The sequence below is a fragment of the Sardina pilchardus genome, chromosome 11 (genome assembly GCF_963854185.1).
Source record: "Sardina pilchardus chromosome 11, fSarPil1.1, whole genome shotgun sequence".
Taxonomy (NCBI): Eukaryota; Metazoa; Chordata; class Actinopteri; order Clupeiformes; family Clupeidae; genus Sardina; species Sardina pilchardus.
The window spans coordinates 23556401-23579279 of record NC_085004.1 but is presented as its reverse complement, the minus strand read 5'-3'; the positions used below and the strand labels follow the sequence as shown (position 1 = coordinate 23579279).

The window sequence follows — 22879 nt, the reverse complement described above, 5'->3', positions numbered from 1 at the left end:
CACTGGGGCCAGCCGCAGCTTCCCTGGTGAAGGGGGAACCACCACCTCTCCTGCCTGCCGACATGGACTTGGAGGATTGGGTTTGCTTGCTAATGCAGACTTGCACAGTATGGTGCGGGAGCACAGTGTAAAAGACAAGAAAGAAGACAAGTAGAGAGCCACCTGAGCACGGTCCACTCCACAGCCAAGTCATGCCCATCCAATGCTGTGACCATAGACCTCGGCCGTACGGAGCTGAGTAATGACAGAAATCTGCCATAGTGCTCATCTACAGAATTTTTTTCTTGCCTTGAACAACAGTTCAGTCAGAACTACTTTGTCAAGAAAACAGTTTTACTTACTATTGCATGAAGTACATTTTGGCAGTATGCTCTGTTCAAACATGGGAAGCCCAAGGCAGACAGAGCAGCGATAAACCCCCAATGGGGTAAAGAACAGAACAAACACCAATGACAAGACACTGATAAGTCAGAAGTGTGAGGTGGTTAAGGGGCGGGTCACGTGGGTGGCAAAATTGCAGAAAAAGCCGCCGGCAGCAGATTGACAAAGGCAGTTTAAATAAGCGCTCTGAATGGCTCCGCCAATGAAAGCAGGGCCTGGCCGGCTGGCACTCAGCTGGCAATCAGCTGAGCTGTTACAGGAGATTGACAGTCAGCTGGGCTATCCAGGGAAGCTAGCAAGACTCTGTGACCTGCCTGAACTAACTAACGCTGCTCCATTTGTGTCTATGGGGAAAGCTGGTGAGGCTCGGGTGGGGGTCTTGAGTCCGATGTGGTTGAGCTTGAAAACATGCACGCAGTGGAGGCTTTGGTCTACACAGTTGGAGCTTCTAGGGTGGCTGAAGAATGAAAAGAGGACGAGTTTATCACTGTGCAGCCTTACGTAGCCTGTTGTTGGTTATGGCCCATAGAAAATACCCAGAGAGGACTGAATGGAGATTGGTTTGGATCATTGATCATCTGAGAATAACTTCCACTTCCCATTAGTTAATGTCTATTGAAAACCAGTAAGGGCCTCCAGTGCAGACTGCAGATGCAGGTGTTAGAACATGCACAAGTCCATTTTTCACTGCCACTGCCAGCATGCTTTGAAGAAGCAGTGTAGACTGATTTATCTATAGGGAAATCATTTGCCAACACTTGAAACATTGCCACGTAATAATTCAATACCAACACTTTCTGAATACTGGAGACACATGGAATTCATGGCCAGAGTGTCATGGAAAGTTACAATGCATTTCTCAGTGTTTAATATATAACAGCAACAATATCCTTGTTATTAAGGTTGTGTGTGTGTGTGTGTGTGTGTGTGTGTGTTATATACTGTAGGAAGCATGCTTATTTGGAAGAGACACTGTTTCCTGCCATTGAACCTGTAAACTCAAGATAGATGGCTGAACTGCTTTAATCTACTGGATTATTCAGGAGATTTGATTCCTAATGTAACTTGACTTGTAAAGTGGAATCAAATAAAGTATATAAAATGTGTGTGTCTGTGTGTGTGTGTGTGTGTGTGTGTGTGTGTGTGTGTGTGTGTGTGTGTGTGTGACAAGAGAGAGAGAGATTATCAGTCAAAGACACAGAGAGAGAGATGGAGAGAGAAAAAAGCATAGAGAAAAAGTAATGGAACTATTTTGTGAGAAGGAATTCCAAATAGTGTAGTGGTCCCGTACAGCAGTGTTTCCCAACCTTTTTTCCTTGAAGGCCCCCTTGTCTGTGTCTAAGACGCAAGTTCAGAGATAAGAGGTAATAAATAGCTGGATGAATTGGGTGTGTTATTGGGATTTTATACATTGTGCGCAAATGCAATTTTGACAACCTCACAACCTCAGCCAGGCAACATTGTGCGGACTCTATTGGGGTCCCTGGACTCTAGGTTGGGAACCATTGCCGTACAGGAGTAGGTCCTTGGGCCTGAAATGCAATGACACTGTGTCTTTTAGCAATCTTTATTATCACCATACACAATACAGAGTTTAACTTATTTGAATGCAAATATTTACAAATGTTAATGCATGGAGACAAAACGGTCCAAACTAATTATAAGATTAGGTGTCATCGTATCAGTTTTGGAACATGAAAATAAGTTATATGTATTAGTGTGAAAGCCTTCTCCTGAAGAGGTAAAATAAGTATTTACACCCTGGAATCAAGCACATTCAATTTTCCAAAAATCCCAAATTAGATTAATGAACGCAAAACTAGTTTGCTGAGCTTTATTCGACATGACGCACAAAACCAATCACAATTAATAATGTATTAATGAATCATCGAAACAAAATCACATGGACATACTGACACTGGAACCTCCATCTGTGTCTGAGTCTATGCACATATGTGTGCACTCCCATCCATGGCTCTGGCTCTGCTATGGACGCCTGTGTGTGCATGTGGGGTCCATGTTGCGGCAGTAACAGTACGCCATGAAGAAGCGGCAGTAGCACGTGTCGCAGGCGTCACAGCAGGGGATGTGGTGCCCCAGGCAGGACTGCTGGTGCGGGATGCAGCGGCGGGGTGCTTTGGTGGACCTGCTCTGGAGCTGCACGGCCTGGCCAGCTTCCTGTCGAAACTACAGGGAGGGAGCGCATCGAGACAGAACTCTCAAGATAGACAGATGGTTTGACAGGGTTGTGCATCACTGGAGCTGAATTTGTGTATTTGTGTGCGTGTGCGTGTGTTTGTGTGTGTGTGTGTGTGTGTGTGTGTGTGTGTGTGTGTGTGTGTGTGAGTGTGTTGTATTCATTTCTGGTAGATTCATTCATTATGGTTTCAGAGGTGAGCTACGGTGCTGCTCCATGGTACTTACTTCATCATAGGATCCAGGCTCGTCCATCAGCTGATCTTCCACCGAGTCTATGTCCAGATTTATAGGATCTGCTCTGGAGAGGGCATCCTTACCTTCGTGCCAAAAGATATGTGCATATTTCTGCATATTAAATTGCCTGATAAAATATTCCATTCAGACTAATGATAACACCTACCGTTTTGATCAATTAAATTATGGATATTATAGAGAAATTAAAAAGATGTAAAATAGGATGTATGGATTTTATAGTCTCAGTAAAACTCCAAACCTAAATTAGACAGAAAAGCTGCCTCCATCATCCTCAGGTTGGTGTTAGAGTCCTCCATGCGGTTGGTGCGGACTGCCCCTATGGCCTGATGAATCAAAATAAGGATCCACCAACAGTGTATAACAAGGTTTGGCATTTCAATTCAATCTGGCCTCAACAGATGAGAAGTCTCTGAGAGGGGAAAAGAGACAGAAATATATGAAATATGATATACAAAGGTAAAATCACTTTACTTTCTGTAATTTTACAGAAACATATACAATTAAAAACAACATTATCAAAAATATCACAAAACTGTTATACATACACATGCTGTTGTCAACAAACCACATGAAAGGTTTGAAAATAGTGTTTTAAAAAACATTTCCTTTGAATTAACCATTTGTCTGATCATGCTATGTGTAAATACGTAAATGTTTGTGTAAAAGAAGTAAGTAAGTATGTGCGCGCACATGTATGTGTGTGTGTGTGTGTGTGTGTGTGTGTGTGTGTGTGTGTGTGTGTGTGTGTGTGCGCGTGTGTGATCCATTGCTTACCTTCTGCCCTCCTGTTGCCTGTCTGACTGATCCTGAGGTGGAGTCCAGTGGTACTACTTTATGTGATCTGTAAGGAGGGCGTTACTAGTCCACATGATGCCTCAATAGGGCCAAGAGGCGGGGTTTCAGGACTGCTTTACTTATATGTAAGTTAAAAGGTCCACATACGAGTTTGTTAAGGCAAGGCAATTAGAAATTGCAAATAAAACATCTAGGCTGTATATAGTAATGGCTTCCATCATTATACATTTTTTATGAACAATATCTTTTTTAAAATATCTGTTTTATTATAATTCTTATCATGAACATTGCCTTATAGAAAAAGGCAATATTTGTATTTTTTTATTCTTACATCATCCATTTATATCAATGTGGCCTGTATGATTCTGTGTTTGGAAAGAAAATAACTTGAAAGTAGCATTCAAAATCACAGCATATGAAAGGGTTAAAACATATGATTTCCAGTGTTTTATATGCTAAAGTGATAACATTCACAATTGAGCTTTATACTAAAAATAAACTGAAAAACACCAGGTGCTTTATTCAGTTATTGTCCAAGCCTTTCACTTGGACCTCTACCTAATATTGCTTTATTGATGAGTAACAACTCTTCAAGCAATTCTCATTTCAACAAATGTGTATCCTTATCTCTAAGCATACAGGCTTTTATCCTTTCTGTATTCAATTAAGGCAATTTCCTGTTCCCTAGTATTTCAGTCCACATCACAACACGACATAACAAAATAAGTGCTTCCACTGAAATGGTAGCTGGAGAATTCATCTGTAGAGCAATTTCTTGCATCATGGTCTTGCCAAAGCCACTACCATAAAAGGCAATGATTTTGAACCTATGGGCGAACCATAAATCATGGATAGTCAAACCCAGTATTTCATATTCAGGGTAATAAGGGTATAAGATTTTGTGGTAAAATGTTCCACCATATGATCAAACATGACATGCAGGGTACCAATTGATTAGCATGTGCATGGTAGAAAGGATGTGGAAATGGTCTGCCATAAAAATAGAAATACATATAGCCTAATTTGGGGATAACAATTTTCAGCCTTTCATGTCAAGAGTGTGGTTTGCATTTTAATTTTAAGATTTTACCTTTTTTATTTTCTATTATATTTCATTCTATTTTATATTTTACATCTTACTATTTTTCTTTTCAAAATTCAATTTTGTTGATTCTCAAGCTTGCCCACTATTGTTGTGTAAAAAGTAAAATATGTACAAATAACTCAGCATACATTACCAGTGGTGAATTGAAGAGAGAACGTGGTTTAAAATTCAAATGTACCACCATCCACTGCAGAATTTGTTTCTTCTTCTTCTTCTATATTTTAGTACTGCATTATTTGCCTCTAATGCCCACATAAATAATGGCTATCCTATCATTAGATATAATAGGTCTACTGAGCACAGAGCAAAGAAAGTATCTGTGCCAGAAAAAGTACATCCTGAGAGAGAGAGAGAGAGAGAGAGAGAGAGAGAGCAAACCATATGTTACAAGAAGAATGTATGGTTTAGCCTTTTTTGAGTGCTGCATTAGAAATCAAAATCAGACATTAGAAAGTCGCTGGTACAACAGAGTATTAGGGCCACACTTGAAGAAAAAACATATTTTTGTCATGACCAGATTCAACTTGATACATATGGTGACTTTAAAGGTAGCCTACACAATGCAAGGTTTGCACCATTACAAAGCCAATTTGATGGTAAAAAAAGAAAACTTAGGGTGAATCGTTCAGCATACACTATTGGCAAAAGTATATTCGCTCACCTACCTTGACTCACATGACATCCAAGCGACATCCCATCCTTAATTAATAGGGTTTATTATGACGTTGGTCCACAATTTGCAGCTTCGACATCTATATAACAGCTAACAGCTTCAACTCTCCATCCCTTCATCCATAAAGGCATGGATGACCGAGTTTGGTGTGGATGAGCTAGAGTGGATCCTGAGAGCCAGTCGCCTCGTCCAAAATCAGTGTGACCTCACAAATGCGAAATTTCGAGAATTAAGTTGAAATATCATTTTGACTTTAATCTCAACATTTTGTCTTCATTCTCGACATTCAAAGTTAGTAGTTGTCAAACTCGATTCTGAAATAGGCCTACAAGTCTGAGCCTATCCGGATTCAGCTACTTTGGAGTGGTCGCGCTCTCGCTTTAAACTAGTTCTGATCATAGACCTGTCAAGATGACATGTCAAGATTAAAGTCGACATGTTATTCCAACTTTATTCTCAAAATGGCAAAACAAATATGTTTTCTTAGTGTGACTGTGGCCCTACTCCATTGAAGTCTACAGTTGTAGCCTTACCAGACTATTCTCTTCATGAGTTTGGATTTTTCCAGTCTATTTATGACAGGTAGTTATGACCATGAATTCACAACACTGGAAACTAGAATTCGACAGAGATTAACTGGAACCATGATATATTACATACGGAGCCTATCCCTGCTGCATTTAAGCCTACAGGCTGGGTCTAGGCTATTTTAGGCCAAGCCTGCATTTAGTGTAGCCTACCTGTCAAAATCAGTAAAATATTTTTTCTCTTTCTTTATTGACAATAATACATAGATTTAGACATAAACAGGGGTACGTAGGCTACATATGGCAATAAAAATCATTGCATTTATAAGCACACATTACGTCAAGCCGATCAGCTGGCTTGTCACATGAGTGCGCATGATCACGTGCTCACTGGGCCAGTCACAGCCGGGTATTTTTCACAGTGGCTCAGTCGAGAAGTCTTCATCTGTAAATATTGAATTTCATTTCCCCTCATTTAAAGGATTATTTTGAAGTCTCAAAATGCCTGCATTCCCCGAACTCTATTTTAATGTGGATAATGGCTATTTGGAAGGATTGGTCAGGGGTTTCAAGGCTGGAATCCTTACTCAAGGGGACTATCTGAATCTTGTTCAGTGCGAAACGCTGGAAGGTAAGCCAACTAGCTTGTAGTTGCTAACGTATTTCTAGCTGTCTCTGTGAGTGTGACTGCTTGCTAGCGATTTTTGTTCAGTTTTCGTCCTACTATTAATAAGGACTATGAAGTAGTTTTACATACGTGTTGGTCACGCCGCTATACTTAGAGGACTGATCTTGTGTTCCAAAGATGCATCAGTTTCTCATGATCTGAGCTACGCTATCCACCAGGCTGCTAGCTTGGATGCAGGTTGACCTTAACTAGCTCATGCATAGCGTGATGATGTATCGCTTCATGATGAGAGATCCTCTTGAATAAAGTGTACCTATTGTTACAACATGCCTGATCGCTCGCTCGAAGGTATCATGACTGACGGACAGCATTAATCTTGTAAAATATCTCCAGTTTTGAGTGTACCGTTCACGTTACGATGCTAGCTGTCAAGTGTAACATAGCATTTACGAATGTTGCCTAGTATCACTTCAGTTTACGTCAAACGGGAAATGTCAACTATTCGAGTCTGAATTGTGAAATAACTTCTCGGTATGTTGAACTGTTATGATCTATGAAATTACCGAGTGACAGAGTAATGAATTGCGATGGATTAGTCACTACTGTTAGCCATGTCGGTTTTCAGAGATAATAACACAAGGTATTAGAACCTAGGCTATACTGGGAAAAGTATATTGAGATTGGAATAGCAAAAGCATTGTAGATACTTGTATTGCCTAGCAGGAATGTTACTGTTCACACTCCTATTTGCCTGTAGTAATACGTGTATTTAGGGTTCTAAAAGAGTGCTTGGCTCATTTTGGAATTCACTTTGAGGAAGTGGAAAGACTCTGGTTGAATGTGCCTCTGTGTCACTACCGTTGGTCGCAGCTGCTGCTCCTTTAGACAAAGCCATAATTTCCATCAATCTTTTTTTGTCTTCCCCAGACCTAAAGCTCCACCTGCAAAGCACAGACTATGGAAGCTTCTTGGCCAACGAGGCCTCTCCTCTCACAGTGTCTGTGATCGATGACAAACTCAAGGAGAAGATGGTGGTGGAGTTCCGTCACATGAGGAATCAGTCCTATGAGCCGCTGGCCAGCTTCATGGACTTCATAACGTAAGGAACCAGAAATGTGTGTCACACATGAGAAGTGCCATAGTGTTTTAATGGCGAGTCTTCAACAGCGGATTGGCCAAGGAGTGGGGGTTCATGCAGATGCTTTAAGTGTGTCATCTTGTAACATATCACATGGTATAATGTGATTTGTAATTGGTGTAGTTTTAGGATGGGCTTTGAATATTCAGAGTCTTGGAATTCAAATTCATTAAAAACTCATGATGAGCTATGGCTGTGCATTGACATTGATCAGTCGAATGCCTGCCAAAACTCAGTGAAGTGAAAAGGCTGCAACTTGATTATTCAGATGGAAGTAGACATATGGTGTTACAGTAACATTACAGAATATTCAGGGGGTCAGGATTTGACTGATTAGCTTCGCCGATTAGCAAGGCACTTCGTCGTCGCCATTTTCCAGAAATACATCATGTCCGGTGCCGTTTTCCTCATGCTGATTGGTGGCTGTTCCACTCTCAGCTCATGCACGAACATAGTGTGGGCATGAGCTCTCCCTCTGTACCTTACGTCAATCAGTAACCTGGCACGTAATTGGCTAAGTAAAACGGCACCGGAAACAAGCCCCTTGAAACGCCATGTTGAAGCCTGAAAAAATCGTTCAATTTTGGCAATTTTCACTAGCCTAGCATTCCCATTGAAATGAATGGGGGCGGGACTTGTTCACTTTCTCCAGTTCTTATAATACCTCCATGAGAATATTGGATAGTGGTAAATAAGTGATATAGTACTGAATCTTTTTTATTCACCTTTTGGTATCTATCATTTTGGACTTAATGTCTTTAGACTGGGCCTTATCTTGGACTCGAACTTCTCTTCAGTCGGTCTCAACTAGTCCTGGTCTTGGACTCGACAAAGAGGGTCTTCTTGACTTTACAGCTCTGATTAGAAGTGTTTACTCTGTGCATTCCTGTATGGAAAGTTGTGTGTCATGTCCTCCCGGCATCTCTCTCATGATCCATCACTCCTGCTCCTCCTGCTCCAGGTACAGCTACATGATTGACAACGTCATTCTCCTGATCACGGGCACCCTGCACCAGCGGGCCATCTCTGAGCTGGTGCCCAAGTGCCACCCGCTGGGTAGCTTTGAACAGATGGAGGCAGTCAACATTGCACAGACTCCAGCTGAGCTTTACAATGCTATCCTGGTGGACACTCCCCTGGGTAAGGGAGTTCATATGTTGTCTTGGTAGCCTTGGTGTGACTCAATGCTGAGTAGGGAGATGCATAGTCATAGTCTTAAACAGTTTAGTCACTTTGGCTGCGTTCAGATTTCAGAAAATCTTATTTGCGCATGCAAGCATTCTATGCATTCTATGAATGCTCATACCACCACTTAATTGTATGGCCATATGTTTAATCACATAGAATTAGCAAATTTCCTCCTGATTGCAGAAACGTTTTCTATGTCTGTCGTTGCTACAGCAACCTTTCAGATCGGTCAATAATGTGTCCCAGTCTGAACACAGCTATATCTGATTTGGACACTTCCTAAAAACAGTGTGGCCAGCCCCAGATATGAGAAGGAATCAGATATGAATCAGATTAGCCTGCTGTCTGAACGCAGCCTTTGTTGAACCAGTGTTTTACAAAGGGGAATAACAATATTATTGTTGTTGTTGATTATGATGATGGTACTAATAAATTCATAAAATATACAGAAAGTGTTTGTAAAACAAAACAAAACAGGCGAAAGCTAAAATTAAATGTCTCATGCAACAAAAGTTATGTTATGATCATATCACAAACAGTTACATAAGATAAGGTTTAAAATTTTTGCACGTTCCTTTAGCAGTCTTATGCTTGTTTCTGCTCTCACAGAGCTCTTGAAATTCAACATGATTAAGTGTTGCATTTTTGCATGCTGTATTGACACAGGGGGGCGCTAGATTTAAAGTATGGGGCCTTTTCAGGATTTGAAGTTGTTCGTTGTTGTTGTGGTCATAGCAGAAGTGGACCGTAAATGTTGATGTTAATAAATGTTTTTTTTTGTCCAGCTGCGTTTTTCCAGGACTGTATATCGGAGCAGGACTTGGATGAGATGAATATTGAAATAATCCGAAACACACTATACAAGGTAAAACTTGCTCAACTGGTGTGCAACTGTATTTTTCCTTTATTAATTTTTAATCCGCAATTCCATTTCAGATAATTTAAATCAGTGATTAAGTTATTATTTAAGTCGTTTGAACCACTGTATCCCTTTTTCCAGGCATATTTAGAGGCATTCTACAAGTTCTGTTCTACCCTTGGAGGAACCACAGCTGACACTATGTGCCCCATCCTGGAGGTGAACGTCTAATTTTTTTAATGAACTAAAACAGCCATCACTCAGCAGACAATAAGACCACGCAAGCACAGCACCAGCCCTGTCATATCTCCGCTACACAACTCTCACAGACACTCCCTTTAGAAAAATTCCGATATCTCCAGCCTAACAAAACTTAATTTTAAGCATTTTGTGCCTTTACAATTACAATTACAATTTAGATGCGGTTTAGCTTGTCTGTATCTGCAGAAGTGTGTTAAGATTAAACTGCCCTTCTCCCATCAGTTTGAGGCTGACCGCCGAGCCTTCATCATCACCATCAACTCCTTTGGCACGGAGCTGTCGAAAGAGGACCGGGCCAAGCTGTTCCCGCACTGTGGCAAGCTGTACCCTGAGGGCCTCGCTCAGCTCGCCCGTGCCGACGACTATGAGCAGGTCAAAGCTGTGGCGGACTACTACCCCGTAAGTAGTTCCGTTTAGTCGCGCTGGAATGTTAACACTGTTGACTTGATTTTAGTGTGACACAACACCTTCCGTTTTGTCAGAAAACAACAACGAAAATAAAAACAAGAACTCCATGTCTAGGACGTGTGAGATTTGTCGGGTCATTCATTGGTCGCTCTGTTCCAGGAATACAAGCTTCTGTTCGAGGGTGCTGGCAGCAACCCAGGGGATAAAACTTTGGAGGATCGGTTCTTTGAGCATGAGGTAAGTCATGGCATTCCAAAAAACCACAGGCAGCATCAACAACTGATTCATTCCCCCCTGCATGCGCACACCAATGTAGATCACACACTTTGACTGTACAGTATAGAAGTATGGGAGGCCCGATGAAAAGAAGCTTATCTGTTGTAATGATATCCTACCACATCATAAAGCAGTACTGGAGTGACGTGAAGTCGCACACATGCGTGTGCGTACGTATCTGGGCTCGCATGAGTTATATCCCTCGGATTTACTGTAATGTCCGTGTTTGAAGTGGTCTGGGCTCCATGCGTCATCCTATTTACAACAGTCTTTTATGTTGACTGTGTGTGTTCGTTGTACATGGTTCTGCCTGAATCACGACTTTCCCCAGGGAACGTAAAGCCACATTAATTATTAAGTTGTTGCCGGGAGAAGCCTTTTCTGTGGCTGCCTTGTAAGCTTGGAGCTGCTAATGATGTACCCTTGTTCCACTGTCCTGGTCCTGCATAGTCTTCCCAGCATCTCCGTGGTCTGGAGAGGTGCCACTGGAATGTGGCTCAGTCTGGGGTGTTTCGCCAAGTGATTTTGAAAGTAATTGACGCTACGTAGATATAGACTGGGCAGAAGATGAGACTCCCTAAACCCATTAGGGACATGAGGCATGACCTAGAGGCTCAGGCAAACTTTTCCCACATACCTGCTGTGAGAACAGGTGGAAATGTACTGTAGATAGATTATTGATGTAGTATCCCAGGATTATGTGTAATCTCGAATGTTCTCTTTTTGTTTTGTCTTCTTGATTAGGTGAAGCTAAACAAACTGGCTTTCCTGAACCAGTTTCACTTCAGCGTGTTCTACGCCTACGTCAAGCTGAAGGAACAGGAGTGCCGGAACATCGTGTGGATCGCTGAGTGCATCGCCCAGAGGCACCGCGCCAAGATTGACAACTACATCCCCATTTTCTAAAAAAAAATCAGTCACCACCTCGCCCACTCTCTGATTTCTCTCTCGGTCTTTCTCTCACTATCTCTGTCTCTCTGTCTCTCTTTAACATTGTGCAGTCCCTAATCCACTTGTAACAGACACTTTAATTTATTATAAATATATATATTCTTTTTTTTGGTGAAGAACAGCTTTTCACCTGCTCAGCTTTGATTCCTGACAGCCTCTCTCTCTCTCTCTCTCTCTCTCTCTCTCTCTCTCTCCTCGCCATATGTCCAAGGCATTTGAGAAGACATTTCTCATGCCTGGAATAGCTCCAAATTCAGTTTGTTACTGCAAAGAGATCATGTTTACGTCTTAAATGAACATTTCTGTGTGATCGCCCCTTAAAAGCCTCCTGGGCGATGGTCACGGTGGCCTCGGTAGGCATTTTCTGCATTCTCACTGGCTTAATTAGTGGAGTGGCTAACTTCTCACGTTCTCGACACTCTTAGCGGTGGTCTGTGGAGAGCTGAAAGCAGCGTGGCAAACCTCACATGTCTTTGCCACCAGACATCATGCTTTGCTCTAGCCCTAGGCCACAGGAGAACGGTACAACAGAAAATGGGTCTGTTCTTGTTTGATTTGGAGCAGAGGCTCAGGCTACCCAAGATGCACCTCACCTCTCCTTTTCATGATATTTCTCCGGTTCCCACCCAGTGAGCATTGTGGCCCTCACAGGTTCAAAGGGAATAAAATGCAGAGGCAGCCGGTACCATACATACATTCCACCAATCAGTATCTTTCATGTGCCCTGTGTATGTCATGATGTGTATGAATTGATAAAGCCTGTAGTTAGTGTAGTTTTCAAAGTTCCCTTGTGACTCAATGAGTCTGCCCATCGCAAACTGTTAGTGTACATTGTAATAATACATTGCATTCTCCACCGCTCAGATTTGGTTGGAGTTAGTGGACGTGATGTTTGAACTTTGTTGAGGATATGTGATATGTATAAAAAAAGATATAAATATATGACAATGAGGAGTATCCTTTAAATGTTGTTCTCAGAGGTACAATACCGGTAATTGTCACCCAACATTTCTGTCTAGAGGAAAAACCCTGTGTCCTTTAACTAAAAGTCTTCATTTTGTGCAATGGTTTCATTGCATGGATGCAATGCATATACTGAGAGTGTAAGATCGATATACAACACGATAAGGGTATATTTTAAAAAATAATAATAAGTATATATAGAATTTTAAAAGTGACATCGGTGTGCCCTTGTTCCATTGAATGATGTGTTTTCTTTCTTTTGTTGTAAATGTGAAATTAAAAGCTGTATGAAGTACATGGATTGATGGCATCCCATTTGTATATATATCTCTTAATAGACAGGATAGATTATTGCGTTCTTGCTGTTGAGTCACTTGGTCATTCTCAATAACTACATCATAAACTTCTACTACTACTGAAGGTGTGAAACCAATCAGGAATCATGCCAAGGCCCACACTTCTGCCTGTTAACCGTAAATTGAACAGAAAATTGGGTAATTGAGCAAGAAGTTCAGCTTCAACATAGACTATACATAGACCAAAGGTGCCTCTCATGTAAAGTTTATACGTCCTCCCTCGCTCCTCGGGCCTCGATCCTCACTGATCTACATAAAGAATGATGGGGCGGCAACAACGATAGTCTATCCCTTCGTCTATCTTTCTTTATGTAGATCAGTGAGGAGCGAGGGAGGACGTATAAACTTTACATGAGAGGCACCCCTAGACTATAGACTGGGTGCCTCTCAGCATCTCTCCTCGATCCTCGATGCTTGGTCTTCCAGGCTCATTCCCACTGATCTATAACTGACACTGAATAGACTCCCATTGTTGCTGCCACATCATTCTTTATGTAGGTAGATCAATGAGGATGAGGACCGAGGAAGAAAGGAAGGAAGGAAGGAAAGGAGGATGTAGAAAAGAATGAAGAGGCACCTGTATAAACTAGGTATTCCTCATGACAAGAGGACCCGAAAATTGGCGTTTATATGCTTCCACCAGGGGGGAGTGTCTCCTCAGTCATGCATTTCAGCTTACTAGTCATCTCTGTCACCACGCTGTCTCCGCACTGTTGGCTCATCCAAAGGTTTGTTGACATGTTCAGAAATATGGCTGGGACTTTAAGAGCTTTTGTCTCCTGCGCGATCAAAGTCTGAGCCGTTGTGATTGTCTTGTATCCTCAGACACAGATGACTCAGCGAGCGGAGGTTGGGAGGTAACCATGCCAGCTGGCTCGCTAAAATGTGCCGGTGCTTTGAGCCGCGCCACAGGGTAAAGAGCAATGTTTACATAAACAGATTTTTTTTTATGTTCCGGGTAGTTTGCCAGCATAACACACATGGCAAAAAAGGTTTTCCTCAGGCTCACACTATGTTTTAGATCAGAGCTAGTGAATGCCTCTATACCATAAGGAGTTGGGAAAGTAAAGAGGTCAATATAAGTTATTGCTGGTGACTACAAAACTCAATATTTTGAATACAGTAGCCTATATATACTTTTTGGTTAAAAAAAAGTGATTAATGTTAATTTCAGTATTCCTAATCATGCTGTTTTGCACCTTTTCGCCATGCAGGAAGGGCAATCATTCCCCATTGACTCATGGCATTTAGAGTGCTGTTTCATGCTCTCTAGGCTATTTAAAGTTTTGGCTCTAGCTGTAAGAATTGCACCCTCTCTCATCTGACAATCAAAAAGTAATCAGAAGTAGTCAAGTCAACTCTATTTTTACAGCATATCTAGAAATAGCAGAAGTTGTACCAAAGTGTTTTACACATACACAAATCACTGGTAGTTTGCTTGTATTCTTGATCTTCTCAAGGCTTGCTCACACATTGGGTTTTTTTCTTTGCCCCAGGACAGGAGGTAGTTGTCTATATTAAAATACTGTTGGGGTGGGGAGTATGAAACAATTTATCTCGATGTCTGACTGCAAGTCAGTCTTACAAATTACCTTGTTATGATTATTCCCATGGAGTTGAAACTTTGTACACAGCTTTTGAAATGCCAGAAAGCAAGTGAGTCTTAGATGACACTATTTTTGGGGGGGTTGAAAGAGGGCATGTTTTCCTTTTCTGTGCACTCATGTCAAATGATTCTTTTTAGTCCCCTGTGTTCACATTTTAACTTTCCATTCAGACGCCACCCTGTGAATGACCCCACTCTTTCCATAAAATAGAAAAAAAAATAAGGATCTTGGCTCATTAAAACTGTTTAATTACTGGGAACACGTCCAGCGAGGTTGACAGACAACCCTCCAAAATTATGGTTGACAGGGGGGACAGAAAATCTGGTACCAACTGTATTGAAAATAATTTGTCCCAGCAACAGCCATTCTGCAGCCAAGTAGAAGGACAATAGGGTGAATTTACCTCCAACCTCTCTGTACTGGAGAGTTCGGGAGAGAAATACGTAGATTCGATATTTCTTGGATTACGCTTTTCTATTGCCTCAAATGGCTTCCTCTTAGTCAAATGAAAAATGTCATCAGTGTGGCTTATGAAAGGGTGATAATGGTGACTTATGGGGTTCATTTACATTTTGAGCCAGGCAAAAACAATGTCCTGAGCCGAGGGCTTGAAGACAGATGGACATTGTTGATATGGGGGGAAAAATGGTTACACAAGCACTGGCCCGAACTAATTGTAAGAGGGGGCAGGACCTTTGGGAAAACAGGCTGTCTTTCAGTCTGGGTGGGCATTACTAATAGGAGTGTTGTCTGATTTATATTCTTGGATAGACGTGATGAACTGTTCTCTCGACTCAATGAGAAGGACAAATGTCACAGTGACACATAAGGTGTTCAACAACAAGATGTGACGTGCTAAAATGCACCTGTTTTGATTTCCAGTTGTTGATTGTGTGTGTGTGTGTGTGTGTGTGTGTGTGTGTGTGTGTGTGTGTGTGTGTTGTCTGAAATGAAACATAAACAAAGCTATCTTTTTATGGGGAAAGGAATGTTTTCTTTTCCCAACTGCTATTTATGGCCCCTAAAGAGAATCTCATATCAAGCATCAAGTTGAGTACTTTTTCCTGTTATATTTATAGCAAAACACACATGAATTCCTGAAGTTAATTGAGGTCATATTTTAAAAGCTAAATGAAGAGTATTCTCTTTCCAATCATCATTGAAAATGAGAGGGAACATCTGTTTTTATAGTCTGAACGGCTCAACTTTATGCATGGCTTGATGGTGATTCTTTGAAGAGTACGAAAGAAAAGAAGGAAGAGGTTTGACTTATGGTTTCCGTCATTGCCAAGGAGAGTGTGCCAGCTCCTGAGTCTGGCCAGACCCCCTACTTGCACCGCTCTGATTGGATTTCGTCATACAGAGCCAACCATTAGCATTTTGAGCAAAGTAGCTTTAGGAGTACAAAATATGGACACTTAATTGGATTCAGGATTCTTGATGATGTGTGGTGTCTGTGCATCAACCCCCCCCCCCCCCATGCCCCCCAGACAACAAATCCCCATAATTAGTGGTTAGATAATGACACAAAGCTTACTCAGAAACATGCCTCTGGGTCATTTCTGCTTATACTGGGAAACGTGGCTAGTCTGAAGTTTCCCAGTGCTGGATGAGTTCCTGTTTGTTCGCTGGTGGTGTCCCAGCACGCCGTGGTGGGTGAGTGTGTGTGTGTGTGTGTGGGGGGGGGGGGGGGGGGGGGGGGCGGGGGCGGGGGGGTTCCGTGGTGATGCTTTCAAGATGCCTCCATTAAACACTCGTTAAGCTGGAATTTGGGACACAAAAGGTGTTACTGTCCTGGGAGCACTAACATGCAGCTGAAGCAACTAAGCACCTGCCCTGCAACACAGAGGAGCCCGTGGTGTTTCGGGAGCGCTCAGACAGAAGTTGAGGCTGAAGCTGTTTATGTACATGAAAAGTCACCGAAAGTTTTTATGTTCGTTATAGATAGACCATGTGTAGGAGCATGCACATGCACACGTGAACTTCCATGTGCTCTAAATACCAGTTGCTTTCCAAAGTCACACATGCATGGAAGTCTTTTTTTCCCCACTATGTAGTGTAGTGTAGTGAGAATGTGAATGCCGATGTGTTTATTGACATGTATGTACGACGTGCTGGTAAATGCTGGCCCTTGTTTTTTTTTACATAACCCACATTAGACCTCTGGGATTTGGGTGGTATTTACGGAGAGCTGTCAACAGTTGACCTCTCATTCCTACGGACTTTCCCTGACAACAGCTCAGTGCTAGGAACTTGGAACAGACTGTCCTGCTGCCGAGTAAAGATTCAGATCTTTGTCAGCAGCTCAAAATGTAAGTCCTGTGTTTTTTAACACAAAACAGAGCAAGAATACTGGTGGCTGATGTTTTGGCTGTCATCTTAGATGGCCGACAAGTCATCAACATTTGGATGAGTTCCCTGGAATTTATATTGCCCTCGGTATCCTGAGGTCACCTTTGTCTCTGTGAAGTGGACAGTTCTGAATAATATTTTTAATTTAATATAATATTTTTGAAAAGGCATACAAGACAAATCATTCATATGAAATATGAATGATTTGTCTTGTATGTCTTTAAAAAATATGAAGATGTCACCATCTAGACTTTGTTCCCCTTTTTACCACAGCAGAATTGGCTGGGCAATTCTTCCAAGCTTTCTGAGAAAATGTCAACAAGTCAGCAAATATTCACACAGAAAAGATGATTGGAATTCTACAAATGTAGCGGAATGGACTTTGTAGGTTTAACACCCCTTGAGATATATAACAGTGTATTTGAATACACTCAGTGAAATTGCACATGCCTTGACATGCTTCCAAGCAATGTCTTTATGGTTGCGTCAACGTTTGGTGAAGTTTGAACTTTTGCATCATACAAGTCAGCTAGTTTATTTGGGCCCTAAAATGTAATTGGCTTGATTTTATTTTTCAACTGGTAAGAGGATACCAATCAAAATGACTTAACAAGGCCTGATGCTGATGGAGCACACCACATTTCATGCAAATCTGTCAAAAAAACATATCAACCTCCAAGCAAAAGGGCCACAGCCTACCAAACTTCATGAGAATTGTCTGTTCCCACTGGCAAATTTTGACTCATTAAATCTGTTTGGCTGATGGCTTTCAATTTGGATTCTGGACTTCATGAAATGTGAGCAAATGTGGTACAAGACATGCATGCCCAATTTCACATTCATTGCTTAGTTACGTGATTCACAAGATATTGCAGTGAATGCATTTTGTTTCTGTTCAAAGACTGTGATGATTGAATGTGTCAGTCTTCACTGCTTGGGCGCTTATACGTCACCTTGCGTTGCATAATGATGACGGCATATACAACGTCATCTAAACAGGTCAGCAGAGCCAAATAGCCAATCAGTATTCAGGCCCCTCTCTGTATTGTATTACCAAGTGCTTTGTTTCCACACCTCCGGAATGGGGTCCATTATTTTTACAGTGGATGAAATTAATGTTATTGAACACTTTCCCACAGGTCACTGATCAGCAATTAACAGGACAGAGAGCGTGGTGCCTACATCAGTGCAGTGCTCACAAAAGGATGCCTTGGTGGAGGCTCTTGTGTCTTCTCTCGCTCCGATCTCTGCTTTATATCTCTCCCTTGTGCCGTGTGATTTTTGGACCTGTGACAGGCACCCTACGGTGGAGGCCTGGAGAGTGGCTCCATTGTGGCCCTTGCATCCTCGCTCCCACAGGACTGGGTCTTAACCCCTGGAGTCCTGTCCTGTCCTGTCACAGTGGCCCAGAGGACCAACACACACACACAAGATCCAAGGCCCAAAAAAATGGCGCTCAGTTGGGGGTGGGGGGGGCTTGTAACCATCAGACCTGGCCTATGTCCCCAGGGAATTGCCCAGAGGGACTTAAGTCTCCATAATACCCTGCAAAAGAAAGAAAGGGAAAAATTATGACCTTTGGGTGAATCAAATGGGGGAGATTGCCATGTTAATCCACTCAGAGCACACAAATCCACATAATGAGCCATCAGTAAATAGTATGTACTGTAATCCAACGCAAACATTTTAGTGTGTGATTTGGATGTCACATTATTGGAAGCATGCGAGACAGCAATATATTCTGCGGGTGTCTGCTTTCCAAAATATATTCATATCCCTCTGATAAAAGAAGGTTTACTCTTCAGCAGGATACTTAGAAGTGCTCAACGCTTCCAGGAATTCCTTCCTTGAGGTCTTGGATTTGTCCCACGTAAGTGAACATGACAGATGCTTGAGTAACTTTTTTTCTTCTTCTTCTCTAAACTCAGAGACCTCCTGTGTCTTATATGTCATGAGCTTAGATTAGCTGAAATGCCACAGAGTTAGCCACGGGTTTTGCGATCATCTCACTTTGCAAAAACTCACGGCCACTTCACTTGAGGTAAAGCCTTGTGGGAGCCATGTCTCGAATGTCCCAACCCCCCCTGCCCCCCCCGCCCCACACACACACACACACACACACAAACACACAAAAAGTTTCATGCTGTGAAAATCTTCATGTGTCCCTTGTGTGCTCCAAGCTCTCTTCCTGTTCTATCTCTCTGCTCCGACTTAGTTGTTTCCATTTCCTCATCAGCTTTGTCATTCTCAGGGTAACATACTGCGGATGTGCCCTAAGGAGACCATCTCAAGTGCCCCAGATGCAGAAGGAGGCCAGGAAGATTCTCCACTCAGGCCATTTGACCTACTCTTTGAGGCGGTCTGGGATCATAACATGATCATAACATGTTTCCATGAGGCAATCGCCTGCCCTATGCCCCAAATACTTTTTTAATTGTCAGTTTGGCAGTGGTTGGCTAAACATTTACCCCAGCGGATCACTACTACCATTAATCCACACTCCTCCGATCTGGTCATGCTCAGTACTCTGGGTTGTCCTCAACTCTGCTGCTGGACCAATGGATCAAAATGACTATTCTTGGAAAGTGTCAGTCTCAGTGAAAACACTTTACCCAATCTGTTGGTTTGAGGGCCAGCTAAATCAACAAGTCGTCCTGGCCCTTTGACCTGGAGCCCCTCTCAAAAGCCAGAGGGGCCCCACAACTACAACCACTTTTGGGAAAGGAAATGAAAGGGCTAGCTGGACCATTCTAGTCCCCAGTTCCCCATCCCCATCCGCCCCCTCCCAGGAGAAATTACGAAATCTCTCACCCCCTCCCTAATACACACACACGCACACACACACACACACACGCACACACACACACACACACACACACACACACACACACATACACCACACACTCTCTGTCTCTCATATACACATGCACACACATACACATTTCTATGCAGAGGCGTCACTTACCTTGTCACCTTATGTTCTCATTCTTGGAAGCGGTCATGCACCCACATCAGCTGAAGAGCACGACTGAGCATGTTTTCCTCCCTCTTCCAGGTGTTCCACCGAGAAACAATCAAGGGCCGCCCTCACATGTGACCCCGACAGAATTTTCAGGCCAGAGGATCTGTCTACAAGCCCCCCCACACTTCGCCCCCTCCAGGCTCAGTTCATTTTTCATCCCCCACCCTCTCTTTGTCTCCCTTTTTCACCCTCTCTCCGTGCTGTGAATCATCAGGAGGGAAGAGGAACATTGATACTGCCATGAGTGAGTGACAATGGGGTCAATAATAAGGCAAGCAGAGCTGCAGACAGGCTCGTGCTCATGGGTTTTGGTTGAAAAATGACACGCAGCAGGTCTGTTCATTGCCTGATTCACGCATGGCTCAAACCAAAAGGAATCTGCAAAGTAATGCACTGTGAACTAGTCTGGTAGGCATAATATTTTTATGAAAGGTTTATTATGCCTTGGAAAATCAAGTCATAATAATCTTTTAAAGTTATACTTTGGAAAATCACACTGAAATTCCAGCATCAAGTTATACTTGAAAAATGATTTTGGCTGGTGTGACGAAGTGGTAATTGAATGTTATGGTTTTGGTTAAAAACATTTGTGGTTGTGTTAACAGAATATTTATAAGAATGTTTGTAAACAGCTTTCAGTTGCAACCCAACCATAATATAGTTATTTGAAGATGACAGATTTGCCCTCAAAACCTGCTCAACATTTGGAGAGAAAAAAAATGGGGTTGAATTGTTTTAAAGATGTTTCAGATGCATCTGCTAAAGTTTGGATCAACTTCACACTCTCAAAAACACAGAAATCTCCCAGTCAGCAAAGCTACTGTGACACTAGTCAACATTTCTTACTTTGCCCCTATTTTCTGTGGACTTACTATCTAGCTCTAACGTTACAGCAACCGTTTAACCTTGTGGTTAGGCACAGGAAAAAGTCTGTGTCCATCTCTGAACTGAAGACCAGGTCATTTTCAGTGTGTCCTTACAACATCTCCTGCTAGAAACTTGCCAGGACTGGGTGTTCCCTCTGTTTGCTGTGATTTTTGCCTGAAGTCAGCAAAACACCACGGAGACCATTTTTACAGCCAAGTATAGTGAGAAAACCATGTAGCATCCAGGTGGAGTATGCTGGGTGGAGATGTGTATGACAACAAAAGCATTCTAAATGGCAAATATAAAAAGCCCTGTCAATGGCAATGCAGACTGACATATAAGCACATGTTGTTAACATTTGAAGACGATTTTGAGACAGGAAAAATTCCCAAATCATGACATCAATTGCCAGAATGCCTATGGCCTCTTGATAGCCGTTTGTCATACACAGACAAAACTGAAAACAGAACAAGAAACAAAGACACCTCTGTCTTTTCATGCTCCGTTGATTATTAACACACCGTGCCTGACAGGTAAATTGTCGGCAAATTCCTGTGATTCTCACAGCAGTGCTAGGCATGTCATTTGAAAATACTGTGCTGCTATAGGCTACAGTAACACTTTGTGTTAAGAGACAAAGGAGACAACATGCAAATTATGTACTAAAGAGATAAAAGAGGTACAGCCTGTAATCATTACAGGTATGCTTCGCACATAATGGTGAAATTAAAGAATGAAAGGATTCAGAAATGTCAATAAAGTGAGTCTATAGATATACGATTGAGTCAGTCTAGTATCATCATCATCATCACTGTTGTACCAGTTGCCATAGTAATATCATAAGCTTAGCCAGAGAGGGTTAAAGCGGAGTAATCAAGGATCTTTGGCTGAGCATTAGACTACATTATGTGCACCTCCACAGATTCTTAAGGAGATGCTCACTAGCCATAGATTCTGAGAATGAATTACTCTGGAAACGCTACTCTGTAACAATCTGAAATAAGACATAAATATCTGTTCCTACATACATCGTTCTGTATTTTACACCTACACAAAATGTATAAATATTTAACATACAATTTAACATACAATTGTCAGTAAACTTGTAGTAGCCTATGTAATATGTTAAATGGTGCGTCATTTTCATATATCATTGTGCTCTTTTGTCTTTTGCTAAAGCTTATATTCAAATCCAGTATTTCACTCAGTGAAGCTGTTTCATCACTTATCACCCACAGCTTAACACTGCTTCTCTAATCAAGGACATTTACATAACTCCAGCAGAAAGATTGCATTATAACATGTCTTTCTGTTCAACTAAAACAAAGGCTGCCATCAAAGCAACTGGACACTGGCATCTCTCCAAAAACAATAAACGCAACTAGAAATGCAATTCCAAGGAATTACCAGTGCATGAAAATGCAAAAATAGATAGATAATGTAGATATGGTTACTAAGGTGTAGCTAGGGTAAACATGGTGGTTGCATAGTTTACAGAGAGTTGATAGTGTGAATGTAGACAGTTTAAAGATGAAACATTCCCAGTTCTAACATTAACTTAACTAATGATTACTATTCATGGTAATGTTAACTATGGTAACAATGATAACCAGGTTTATTGGTTAACTTAGCTACTGATTTCATGCAGTAATGGTAAAAATGTTATATATGCTAACTATGCTCACAGTGCTAACCAGGTTGATTAGCTAACTTAACTAATGATTTCAAGCAGTTATGCTAAAAAATGCTAACTGTGCTAGCAATGCTAACTATGGTAACAATGCTAACTTAAACTAACAATGCTAACTTAAACTAACAATGCTAACCAGGTTGATTAGCTGACTTAACTGATGATTTCTAGCAATAATGCTAAAAATGCTAACTATGCTAACAATGCTAAAATTGCTAACAATGCTAACCAGGTTGATTAGCTAACTTAGTTGATGTTTTTTTGCAGTTATGCTAAAAATGCTAACAATGCTAACCATGCTAACTAGCTAACTTGCTAGTGAGGACTTTTATTTTGAAACATTTGCTGCTAGGGTATCCATGGTGGCCACTATCAGGA

At 41.7% G+C, this 22879-nt stretch overlaps 2 protein-coding genes across 2 annotated transcripts; one reads left to right on the top strand and one right to left on the bottom strand.

The window, feature by feature from the left end:
* Nucleotides 1-2367: 2367 nt before the first annotated feature.
* agrp (agouti related neuropeptide) lies at nucleotides 2368-3206 on the bottom strand. The gene is made up of 3 exons (XM_062548733.1): nucleotides 3074-3206; nucleotides 2806-2897; nucleotides 2368-2559 (listed from the first exon to the last, which is right to left on the bottom strand). The coding sequence occupies exons 1-3, from the start codon at nucleotides 3129-3131 to the stop codon at nucleotides 2368-2370; spliced, it is 342 nt and encodes a 113-aa protein (XP_062404717.1). The 5' UTR covers nucleotides 3132-3206.
* A 3112-nt stretch (nucleotides 3207-6318) lies between these two features.
* On the top strand, nucleotides 6319-12902 carry atp6v0d1 (ATPase H+ transporting V0 subunit d1). Its single transcript, XM_062549234.1, has 8 exons — nucleotides 6319-6566; nucleotides 7491-7662; nucleotides 8663-8841; nucleotides 9675-9754; nucleotides 9890-9967; nucleotides 10232-10408; nucleotides 10577-10654; nucleotides 11438-12902. Exons 1-8 carry the CDS (start codon nucleotides 6437-6439, stop codon nucleotides 11597-11599), a joined length of 1056 nt encoding a protein of 351 aa, XP_062405218.1. The 5' UTR covers nucleotides 6319-6436; the 3' UTR covers nucleotides 11600-12902.
* Nucleotides 12903-22879: the final 9977 nt, after the last annotated feature.